Below are 12,840 nucleotides of genomic sequence, written 5' to 3' on the forward strand. Positions count from 1 at the left end.
TTCTCTTTCTCCTGGGGCTTTTAAAGGTTTTGGGTGTGTGTATCCATATGTCACCTTTATGCTCTATGTTGTTTGCAGGGAGCATACGTTTAACATATGATGCCTTAAAGAACAAAAGGCTTTAGTATACTGGTTGGATGTTGGGCTGTCCTTGACAGGAGATCACTTTGATAAAGAATACTGTAAAAGTGAAGAGAAAGGACATCTACTGATGTAATATAATTTTACATAACTGTACATTCAAAACAACTGTCATGTATAGTAGGTGAGAATTTGTATTTCCAACTTTTGTGTTGCGTGCTCACACTAATGTTTGTCAGGTTGATCTTTGAAACAGTTGTTTCTTGTCCTCTACATTTGAACCTATGCCATATTTTTCAAGACTTTTGTTTCAGTGAAAACCCTGGGATAAAAAAGTAAATAAATGTTCAGAACTCCTCCATAACCTATTAACGTATAACAAGCACAGAAAAAGTGTACCTTTTCAAATATAAGGTTCAGCCCTCTAGGTAGGAGCAGTTGCCCCAGATTGGCAGCTGCACCCACAGGCATTGCAGCTGCACCCACAGGCATTACCTAATCTGAAGTTAAGATTACCCATGCCAAAGCGCATGTTACAGCACGTGTTCCTACTTACTCTAATTGCTGTGTGTTCATTTCTTATCTCTGTTCCCCTCCTAGATGTGAAAAACAACTTGATTGCTTTTAGTAAGTATTTAGATTTAGCCTTAAAATGCACTTGCTACTTTTATAGCAGTACATGTTAGTTTAGTTAATGCATTAAAATATTAAGGCTGCTGGGATGAAACTAATTGTAAAATGTATTTACTTCCCACAATTTAAATCTTAATTTGTCACTAAATTGTTTCCCATTGTACCTTTAGATGTTAATTACATTGCTTCTTATACTTCACTTATCAGGCAGTGTGCTGACCTTGCATAATTAATTACTTGCATCTGCAGACTTTATATCTCCAACTAATACCATTAATTGACTTTGTAAATCCTGGAAAGAATCCTTGTAAATTTCACCCGGAGCACACTGCACACCCCTCTCATGCTGAATTGTCTGCTGCTGAAGACGTATAGTCTCCTACTAAAAGACTTTGCTTGTGGAAAATCAGCTAATGACTTTAGAAATTCAAGAAAACTATCTTTTTCCATGCTTTTCATCATCTGATCTTGTTTTTCTTCCAGTCTGTTTAAAAAGTGTCTAACTTAAATCATTGATATTATTCTAAGGGTCCACATATATAAATGAGACATTTTCACAATATACACAGAACTAATATGATAATATGCTTGTCATCCCTACCCCAGCAGCCTAAGAGTGCTTCTGTTTCGCTTGTTCCACATTTAGTGTAATGCCTGGATACCTTATTGCATCATAATTTTTTATACAAATATTAATAAGCACAAAAACTGCTTTATACTTACTGATTCATTCTATTGACTGTCCTTTTTAAACATCAATGACAAAGTGGGGTATATGATTTACAGTCCACTCGCCAGTTTAACGAGGTTAACCAAATTCCAGTCTGTCTTAAAATGCTTCTTTCAAAGCCAGATTTCATGTTTGTTCCTATATTTAATAGGACTGATGATTATCTCCCATCCATTCACTATTTTAACAGTGTTGCTTGTTTTTTGATTCTCTCCTCCATTTCCCAACACCAATCTCTGGTTTAAGTCCAAGCTATTCCTGTTTCTTCTATTCAGCTCAGCTTATTTCTTTCTTTCTGTATTAGACTAGAGCATTTTCATTTGGAACAATGGAAAAGGTTTCATTGGCAAAGTGTCTGTATGAGTTTTGCTACTGTTGAAAAGGTGTGTAGCAAAGTCCCGTCTGCTTTTTGGCTCTCTCTTTGTTGGCTAAACTTTATTTAATCCTTAGGTAGTTCTGCATCCAAAAATGTCTGATCTCCAGGAAAAAGAAAATATTCTGAAGAAAGTTGGTTGCAGCAGCTTGGATCTGATTCCTGCCTCTGGACATACCCTGATTGCTGTGATAAACTTGCTTCTCTCTTTTTTTTTTTTTGCCTGGTGTACAGTGAATCATAGTTTTCCGTAAACGCTCTGCTGTCACAATTTTTAGTACTTTTCCCTTCTGTGTCAATTTTGACAGGAGCATTTCTTCTTGCTGGTACGATTGCATCTTTATTAATATAGGTTTTTGTTGCTTTCTCATGGAAAGAGTTGGAGAATAAGCGCCATGTGCCCCCTTATTTAACAAATTCAGCTGTGGAACACCATCTCAGTTGCTGTTTTGTACTTTCTTAAAATTAATGCATTCTTTTTCTTCCAATTTCATTGATACAGCAAAAAGTGTCAGTTTTTCTATGCATACTCTGTGTTGTAATACTACTGTTGTTTTGAAACTATTTTTGTGAAGCCTCATTCTCAGCCATCCTTTTTTTGGCATTTTATCACTTCATCTGAATTATTATCCTGCCTTTTATTATTTGATGTTTTGTATTTCTTAAGTGTTTCACTTATTTTAAACACCTTTGAGTACATTTTATATATTTTTCTTCTAAATTTCTGGAAATAATCTCTTGTATCAAAGCTAAATCTGGAAACTGCTATTTGATGAACAACTGCAAGACCAAGCTTTTTTTTTTCTTTTCTGGTGTTTTTCTCTTACTTTTTTCCAAATATCTTCTCTGCATGCATCAGTGCAGTATAAGTACTAGCCAGTAACTGCATTTTCTCCAAATGAATAGTTTTAAGTGGCTTGTTTTTACAGTTGCAGTTTTGTTGATAATTTTTCTGCCCTTTTTATGTGGTTCACAAATTAATTATTTTCTGGGATATTTATGATATCTTGAAGTGCTGGCCTCTACGGAGAGACACCTACCAGTGCTGGTCTCTGCAGAGAGACGCCTACCAGCTTGCACTCCATTTACTCTTCATGTTTTCTTAAGTGAAATTTAACTTCTTGTCAACCAGTTGTTTTTTTTTTCCACCTCAGTTTGGCTCTCATCCCAAACCCTGATGGCAAAGAAAATGTGGAGGAAGTTCACTGATGTCTTTTACTGGAGTTTTGCAAAAATCATTGGATTATTGTAGTTTTTTTTTTCTGTAAGGGTAGACTGGACTATTAGTTTATTTTTGGTGTCAAAACCTGTTAATATCAGAACTTTTCTGTTAATGTGTATATCTTAGGTTTCCCTTTCAACTGAACAGATTTGTAAAAAGATGACCGGTTTGCTGTGACATAACTGTAAGACACTTTCTCTTTTAACATTGCAGCTGCTGAACAGTAAATGGAAACATGGCATTGTCACATTGTAGAATTGAAGAGGTGCGGCACATACTTTCCCTGATGCACAAGAATTTGGAATGCCCAATATGGTAAGTTTTTAATAAGAAGTGCAGTAATTCATGTTTTTAAGATGTCCTTCAGAAAATCACCCAGGATGACTGCTGGGAGGACCTGCATATTTTCTGAAATCTAAACTAATACTGGTCAGCTGACCCTATACCCTTCTATCACATAAGTTTTCAAATTGGGTGGGGAGGCCAGGGAATGTTCTTCCTCCTCCGTAAGTCCTCAAAAGGTCTAAAGCGTGTGGAAAAACGGGCCCAAACCCAGCATCTCTGAGCTTTAAGTTCCAATGACTACAGTCCATTTTTCTAGAATGCAGACGAGCAAGTACTGCATTTGAGTTTGCAACACAGTCTCGTCAAAAAGCAGCTGAGATGAAGCCTAGTACCCATGACCGTGTTCATCAAGGTTACAGGCCCACAGACTGAGATTACAATACAACTCTGGCCCCAACAAAAAAAATTCACAGACTATGAAATAGGACAACCGGAGACTTTTTTTTGTCTGCCTAAAGTTCACAAAAGCATGGTTAAACCGCCAGGAAGACCCATTATTTCTGCATGTAATTATTTTTTGCACAATGTTGGGTTGGTATTACATAAGATTTTACTTCCTTATGTTATTGGATCTCCTGTTTATATAAAAGATAGTGTAGATTTCCTAAATAAAATTTCACCTTTGGTATGGAAAAAGATATGTATTGGCTTGTAGCTGATGTTAAAAGCTTATATACACCTCTATCCAGCATAGGGATGGTTTGGAGGTAATAAGGTTTTTCTTGGGAGATAGCCCTTTATCTTGTTTTATTATTAATATGATAGATTTTTGTTTAAAGAATAATTATTTTTATTTTGATAATATATTATATAGACAAAAACAAGGTACAGCATTTGCCCCTATGTATGCAAACCTTTTTATGTCTTTTTTTGAAAAGAAGTTTTTATTTGATTTAGATTTTATGAAGAGGCATGTGCAATTTTATTTTCGTTATATTAATTATTTGATTTTTATTTGTGAAGGTGGTATAGAACAAGTAGATAAATTTATGTCGGATATGCATAGGAATTCCTTTGGTTTTGTATTTGATGGACTCCAGAAGGGCAACAGATTGGTATATTTGGACCTTATTTTGGAAGGTACAGAAAAAGGGAATATTTCGTCCAATATACATAGAAAGTTTGTGGACGGTAATCGGTATCTACATGCTTCAGGTTGCCACCCTCCATGTGTTAGAGCAGGGGTGTCCAACCTTTTCACTTGCAGGGGCTGCATTGAGTCAACAGAAGTTGTCTGGGGGCCGCATGTAAAATATATCATATAGTTAACTGTATCGCTGCCGCGGGCGACCAAAGTCAACCCCCTGGCTGTATTGTAGGTGAATTTGAACAATGAATAAATGTAATAAATGCATAATATTTGTCCTAAAATTCAGTCCCATTCAAATTCTTAAACAGTGAAATCTAACATCTTAGTTTAACATCAAAGTTTATTTGTAAAACAAAAAAATTAACAGGTACGAACCCTTCAATTTGTATGAGATCATACCTGTGATTTTGCCGGTTTCCTAAAGATGTCCACGTCTTCCACCATGTCCTTAATGCCCATATGATATGTTGTCCAAAGCGCTCATGTATTCTTCTATTTCTAGCTTTTGAATCTTTCCCTGAAATTATTCAAGACATTCTACATCTGGTCAGGCTGGTCTGAAGAGGAAAGAAGGTTCATCAGTGGTATTCTCAAACTGAGCACCCCTTTTGGAAAGGCACATTTCTAGCTTTGGAATCTGTCCCTGAAATATGGCACTGGCAATATTTCTTGCTTTTGCACAGCTTGTCTGGTCAGGCTGGTCTGAAGAGGAAAGAAGTTTCTTCAGTGGTTTTCTCAAACTGAGCACTCCTTTGGAAAGGCACATTTTTAGCTTTGGAATCTGTTCCTGAAATATGGCACTGGCAATATTTCTTGCTTTTGCACAGCTGTTTGGTCAGGCTGGCCTGGAGAGGAAAGAAGTATCTTCAGTGGTGATGCGCAGCTTGCAGGAGTGATGAGACTTTTACTTAAAAAATGAACAATTTGTATTTTTACATTTGTTTCACTGACTAACCGATGGTAGAACACATTTAACTTTGGTTCACCCACTTACTATGGAGCCACAAAGAACATGGTAATATGCAACGACACACTCCAGTTTCACAAGGTAATCTCACACCTGCTTTTTTGCAGTTGCCTCTCCAATCTGCATGAGTGCACATTTCAGCTGATGACTTGCACAGATCCACTCAATGAGGCATAGCATCATCAGATAACACCTTTTTGTATTTCTTCCTTAGATTACTATAAATCTCCAACTTGAGGTTTTTCCAAATGTTTGCTGAAAATTTGGAAGGGGTCTTCCAGTGTTTGTTACATTTCTCAAATTTAAACAAATAATTGACTTTATTAGTAGTGGCAGTGTTTATTTGTGAAACCTGTTCACAAGGGTGCAGCCAGGCACAGACCTTCGCAGAATTCAAACTTATTGGTCCTAGTTCTTGTTATACTTAAGCGTCCATATCAGGAGGTTCAGGCTGTCAGGTCAGGATTGTTCTTTTGTGTAGTAGACAAACATTATGAGCATAACCTTTTTAATGTGAACACTGAGCTTGTCTGTTTGATACCAGTGCGTCTATATTGGTTTTGATAGAGGTAGTGGCGATGCGAAGAGTATTTTCAAGATGCTCCTCTGAAATTTTTGTTCTGATTTTATTTTTTGTATACTTCATACGAGAAAAAAATTGCTCGCAAATGTTATGTACTCCCCAACAGAGATGTCATGAACAGGGCATGTTCGTGAAGTGACGGATATTTTTCTTTGGGTAGGTATTACTTATAAAAGTCCAGTAAAGAGGCGTGCAGAAATTTTTCTTTAAGTTGCATATCTGACTGCAATTCTATGCATTCCAGTTGCAGGTTTGCAGGCAACATGTTGATGTCAACTGAGAATGGAGTAGCAAATATACTGAACTGTCGTTTGTGTTTTCTAAAATCTTGAAATCTACTCTCAAACTCCTGTAATAAACTATTAAGTAATGCCGCATATTTTTCAGTATTTACGTGGTTTTGCTCAGACAGCGTTTCAAAGTGAATGAAGCTATTCTTCATCTGACAGTGCCATAATTTCAGTTTCACTTCAAATGCCGTCACTATTTGAAACATGTCATTTATTAATAGGTTTCCCCTTGGAGGTGCAGGTTCAGGTCATTTAAATGAGCAGTGATGTCTACTAAGAAGGCTAAATCAGCCATCCAGTTTGCATTTTCAAATTCGGGTACAGGCTTTCCTTTTGACTCCATAAAGGACTTTATTTCATCTCGTAAATCATAGAAGCGTTTCAGCATTTTTCCACGACTTAACCACCTCACTGCAGTAAAGTACAAGATGTCTCCATAGGTAGATTCCAAAGTAGTCAGAAACTCCTGAAACTGGCGGTGATTTAATCCTCTGGATCTTATAAAATTAATTGTTTTAATAAGATTCATAACATTTTCCATTTTTAAAGTTTGTGCAGACAAATTTTCCTGATGTATAATGCAGTGGTACTTCATGAAACGCACATTACTGATCTGTTTTGCATCTTCTTCCATCAGTGTTGTTAGTCCTTCCTTCTTTCCAACCATAGCTGGAGCACCGTCAGTTACTATGCCAGACAGGTTTCCGATGGTCAAGGAAAATCTTGCCAGCATTTCTTTTACTGCCTTGTACAGATCAGCAGACTTCGTTGTGTCTTTCAGTGGAACCAGACAGGCCAGTTCTTCAGTAATACTGAAATCGTTGTCATTACCATGAATAAATATGGCAAGTTGTGCCTTATCTGTAACATCAGTGCTGTCATCCAAAGCTATGTAGTAAAACTTGAAAGTTGCACACCGAGATTCCAAAGTATTTTCAATAGATTTGGCTACATCTTCCACACGCCTTGCGATTGTCTGGTGTGATAAAGTGATTTTAGAAAATTCTGATTTTTTTTTTCAGGGCAAATTATGTCTGCTACACTTTCAAGGCATTCTTTAACAAATTCACCATTGGCAAATGGCTTGGATTTTTTCGCAATTAAATTTGCTAAAACATAACTTGCCTTCAGTAAAGAATCCGGCTGAGTAGCGGATTTTCGAAACAGCTGTTTTTGAAATGTAAGACTTTTTTTATTTCTTTTATTTTCTGTCTACTGCACACTCCTTGCAATTCACTTAATTTGGGGTGCATTTGAATATAATATACAGGATTCACGAAGGCTTACACTGAGTTTAAGAGTAGTGTAAGCCTCCATGTAAGCCTCCCGATCCAGGAACAGCCCAAACCTCCGTGTTAGAGACTAGCTAAAACGTCTCTTACACGGACTGGGCGTGGAAATGCTCAATACCTCATTTGCAGCTCAAAGATATGCAAATGAGGTATTTGAGCAATCCAGGAAGCCCAAACCAGTCCGTGTAACGGACGTTTTAGCTGCAGAAATGTACTCCGCTGACAACTGAGTACATTTCTGCAAAATTTACAGTGGAGCTATGTCAGCTCCAAATAAAGGTTGCATATGTGTCATCTAGCATGCCAATGGCCAAATATGTGGCCATTGGCATTAAAAAGTGATGCAAAATTATTTACAATAAAAATTTTTTTTCGGGGGATTTTGATGTTTAACTGCAGCGCACACCCGTGCAAACAGGGTGCGCTGCCTAAAAGTGAAAACCGAAGTTTATAAGCCCACAATTGTGGGTTTTATGTAGTACATGGAATGCCAATGCAGGGACTAGCAGACCAAAAACAATATGGCCACCGTGTAGTGGTTGCCAAGGGGGGGAAGCTCAGTGTAAGATATGTAACTAAACATTACTAGGCAATCCTATGTAAATGAGGGTTACAATACTGAATCACACTGCCACATAGCTAATGAGCACATGTTAAGTTGTCTATCTCGCCTTCATTCTTGCTGGATGGGGTTTGGGCCCCCCCATCTCCCTCGAGGCTCTCCTCTAAAAGCTCGAGTTAGTCCACCACGGCCCGCAGCTCCCCATCCATCACGATACTGGCGGTTACTCCTCGCTTTGTTTACTTCACAGCATCGAGGTGTTGGTTTTCTCTAAGTTTGTTGGCGGTGTTTTGTAAAATTAGATCACTTAAAAACCCATTTTTTTATATTTTGATATATATTTTAGTATTAATTTTTTCGTAGGTTTTTTTCGGAAAATCCCAATTTTTCCCCAAATTTTAAAAGAGTTCTCTCTTCTCTCTCAGACCTTCTGGCAGCCTTCGCCTGTGTGTGTGTTGTGTTGTGTGTGTGTGTTAATTGTTTATTTTTTTTTTGAGTTTTTAGATTAATGAATTAATAATTGTTTGGTTGGTGTGTGATTTGTTGTTTGTTTAGGATGTGAAGACACTTGGTGGTTTAGACTTCAAGAAGTGTGAAAAATTGCTGTCGAAAATGCTCAAAATCAGGCGATTGCCGTGCTCCGGCATCGCCTGGGGCCTTTGCTTGTATTGCACCTCCTGCTGTATGTGCTTTGCAGAACCCCAGGACTGTGCAGGGTCTACGGTCCCTCAGGAAAGACTGCTTAGGCGGAGGGGATGGCCTTTCTGTCTCTGGGGAAGCCTCTACAAGCCTTCACAGAAAGGCTCGGCTCAGGTCTCACAGGCAAGACTGAGCCCTTCCCTAACCTCCGCTAACGTCGGCTGGCGCCGGCTCGTCTCGGCTCACAGTTTTGTCGTTCCTGGCTCCCACCTGGTGGCGTGGTATCAGAAGCCTCGGTGGGAGGCCGGTAGCATGGGATCGTGAATGGGCTCATCCAGATCTTGAGCCGGCATCCGCCGAAAGGTCAGTCCCTCCTGCTGTCATTCATCTCCATAAATCTCCCCTCTGGATCATGAGCCATATCATATCTCATTTGAGTTCTCGAGTAGTGAGTCTCAGAGGTAAGAGCTTGTGAGCTATTGCATGAATGCTTTAGAGCCGACTCATCGGTGATGCCTACCCTCATCCCGCAATATCCCCCTCCTCGTCTCAGTTTCCCACCTGGCGAGACTCAGCTCGGAACGAGACTGTGGTAACCGAGATCGTATACAATGAGATCAACCGGCTCCATCGTACGCCCGATTCCTTCCTTATCGTTCTCGGCGCCCGGACACTTTCGGCGGCTCGAGCCCGGGAGTGCGGCGGGACCCCTGGAAACCGCCCTCGAGCTCCCCACGGCTCTTCCTCTCGGGTGCCCGCCGGCTCGACATCGCCGCTCCGAACCATCACTGAGCCATCACTGGAGGGAGTTCGGTTCTCAGCTTGAGCGGAGGCAAGCTTTGCCGGCGGTGCTTGACGAAGTCGGGCGGAACGTATTTAGAGTGCCCTCAGGTCCCACTGTCCATACCGCCTCTCTACGGTGCTCCTCTACCGTCGAGTCAGGCTCATCCGGGACGCACTCCTCAGCTCCTCAGGCGGTCTGTGGGGATAAGATTCCCCCCAGAGGGACCTGATTTGTGAAAGAGCCAGGAACACAAGGTCAGAAATCAAGGCTCACCTGGTCAATCCTTAGTGATACAGAACACAGATTTTCCGAGGGTCCCCGTTGTCCTTCTGAAGATGTCTCTTTTGCAGACATTCTAGACCCTCGCAAACAGAGGAAATTCAGGGGCATTCCAACCGCCCTGGGATGAGTCTGTATAATGTCTTGAGACCCCCCTCGTCCTTCCACCATCTTTCCCTATTACCTTTGGGCCCCTCGACTCTGTATCCCCTAAAAGGCGACCTCATGCAGTTCACCTGATCCCCAGCCCCCAGACCCAGATTCAGCCGCAGGTGTTCATAGACAAGCAGTTCTTGACAAAGGTTTCTGTAGGAAGCAGTTGTGGCGCTTCGCTGCCACTAAGAAGACAACTGATCCTTCAATTGCCTGATAGAAGGAACAAGGAATCTAGGTCCATGAGACGGAATGCGGGGAGGCGAGGAACTAGCTTGGACGGAGTGCCCATCTATCGTTACGGCTGTTTTTACCTCATACTACTGCGATCTGCAAAAGCTGAAGATTAAAGCGGTAACATTCACTAGAATCCTACAGCTGTGAGCTGAACTAAGGCGGTGACACTCAGCTGGCTGCCACATAACTTCCGAAAGGCGCCCATCGCTCACAGCTGGCTGCGGCAGATGGTCCATATTAGAACGCTATGCACCAGGTGCTTTTCGTAGCGCTGCCTGGAACTCCCTGTGTCACAATTTGCCTTATGCTGGGCGTCTTTGCCCTTGCTCCCAGTTTGCTGTGTCGCTCCTCTTCAGACATCCTTCATTGACTCCCGGCGGGGCTGGGTAGCCTCTTTCTTCCTGCGTGGAGTCGTTTCTTTCTTGGCCTTACCCCAGGAGCAGAACTCAAGTGAAATGTGGTTCCGTAAGGCAACAAAAGAGGACTTAAGCCTGGCCTTTAAAATCGTTACCCATGGAGGGCCCGGCGGGAACAACAAATGAAGTTCCTACCAGCCCACTCAGTGGAACTGGCGTGCGAGACACTGTGAAATCGAGCAGCCTTCAAAGATAAGCCCTCGAGCATCGGAGAGTGTTGCCCGACTGCAGTTGAGAGGCAGTGTTTTCTGTGGCAAGGTGCCTCGCTATCTTTCCAGACAAATGAAACCAGTCTATATCATTTCGAAGAGCATCCACTGTGTCCTTTCCATTCGAATTCCTGGCGGCTAATTTCCAGAGACAAATGTCACCAAAGGGAAATCTCTCCAGACTAATTTCTCCAAGAAAAGTAAAAGAGCAATATTAATTCCTTCCAGATTCCCAGCAAGAGATCGGGGTCACTCAAGGTCCTAAATGGATTCCAAAGAAACAAAAGACTGGGGAGACCAATTTGGATGTCTCTTGATTTCACTGGAGACCAAACTCTTTTTTCAGCCAGATCAGGAGACCAGTGCGATACCGGAATCCCTATGGAAAAGAGCTGGATTCCATCTGCCAGAGGGGACTGGAAGGCGTCACGCTACATAAAAATTGACAGGCAGCTCAGAGATTCCTCCGGCTGGGCGCGAGACCGGGGATTTTCATTCAGGGCCCTGCCGAGCCCATTCCAGAAGATTCCTCGTTACCAGGGCAGACCAGTCATAGCTTCTCCTATAAGCCCTGCACTTTCAGAGAAGGGTGTTCTTTTATTTACCATTCTGTCAGCAGCTAGTCACTCAGCCTCTGGCGATGGCCAGGGGATTGTTTTCATAAGCATTTATTGGCTCCTCGGCAGCCACCAAGCATAAATTGCGAAAGTCCAGGATTTGGGCAATGGTTTAATTGCAGCTTTGCATCTCAAATCTAGACGCGAAGAGAAACAGTCTATAGGAGGCTGGTTCAAGTTAATATCAAGACATCATGGTATGCTCCTTTTCAGCAACAACAGAATCAAAGCCAGGTTAGTGCAGTCGAATGGATTAATTGTACACAAGAGCTTCTCACCACCAGATTCCGATGTCCCAATGGATGCTCTTTACAATGGAATCGCAGATTTAATCAATGTGGCACCTGCCATCAACAAACTTCCATTGCGAAGACTATTAATGTGGAACACTTCAATGATCCTCAGCTACTGCCAAAGACCTTTTTGTATTAGCCCGGTCCCACCTTTATATGATTCACCGCGTTGCTCGGAATGCGGCTTATCAGAACAGGGCGGTCGAGGGGCACGCTGGCAGGAAGGCCATTTGGGCACATGGCAAATGTTCTGCTTTGAAGAGCAGTCCAGCTAGCGTTGCAAGACCTTCAAAGAATTTCCTTGAGGCAGTTGCAATTCTAGCAGACTAATATGTGGGTAATTTTATCCAGAACTGCGTGATAAAGGCGGAATGGCGTCCTATTTAAAAATGAGAAGCATCTCTCCCTTGGTAGATTTCTTCTCAATTTCTGATAACCCAGCGCACATCCCGTGTCTAATCAAATAATGAGGAGCGCACCAGCGACTAACATCCTCTCATCTGCGCAGCAATCAGAAGACTCTTGCTGTGAAGAGATTTTAGCTCAAGTGGGGTCAGCCTTGCTGCGATAGAGAGAGCGATTTCTTTCAAGCGGTACAGGTGTTGTTTCATTTCTATTCCTTTACTGAAGACATTAAGCGGACATTATTTTCAGTTTGGCCCCGGGGACTTCAGCATTTCCTCCCTTCCACTCCCCTCAGGTTGCAGTGCACTTTAAAACCAGAAGGCCTCGTTGATCTCCCAACTTCGCCCACTGGCCTCGACAGTGCAGACCCCTTTCTACATCAATCCTTATGCATCGACTCCTGGCATGAGGCCTCTCTTCAGACCGCTGAGAACTCATCCAGGTCAGATTGCATCGTTCCCTCCCTCGGCTCACACTCCAGCCTCCCATCCAGTTCCAGAGGTTTCCAGGAAGCCCCACATTGGGGCCACTCTGCATTGATTTTTTGTGATAGTTTCTTTAAATCTTCCATGGTCTCTAGTATTAAGCTCCCTCCCCCTCTTCTTTTGCCAGGCTCAAACGTTCCTCTAGATCCTTTCAG

The 12,840-nt window shown here is 41.7% G+C and overlaps 1 protein-coding gene across 2 annotated transcripts in view; it reads left to right on the forward strand.

The window, feature by feature from the left end:
• Nucleotides 1-12,840, forward strand: part of LOC122787759 (breast cancer type 1 susceptibility protein homolog) — a 536,873-nt gene that overhangs the window by 71,343 nt on the left and 452,690 nt on the right. For both annotated transcript variants that reach the window (XM_044054655.1, XM_044054656.1), the window contains exon 2: nucleotides 3,253-3,354. In XM_044054655.1, the coding sequence (XP_043910590.1) occupies nucleotides 3,275-3,354 (80 nt within the window). In that variant the 5' untranslated portion in view covers nucleotides 3,253-3,274. The remainder of the gene's footprint in view (nucleotides 1-3,252; nucleotides 3,355-12,840) is intronic.

The sequence above is a fragment of the Protopterus annectens genome, chromosome 13.part0, assembly GCF_019279795.1.
Source record: "Protopterus annectens isolate FY-2018-M chromosome 13.part0, PAN1.0, whole genome shotgun sequence".
In the NCBI taxonomy this organism is placed as follows: domain Eukaryota; kingdom Metazoa; phylum Chordata; order Ceratodontiformes; family Protopteridae; genus Protopterus; species Protopterus annectens.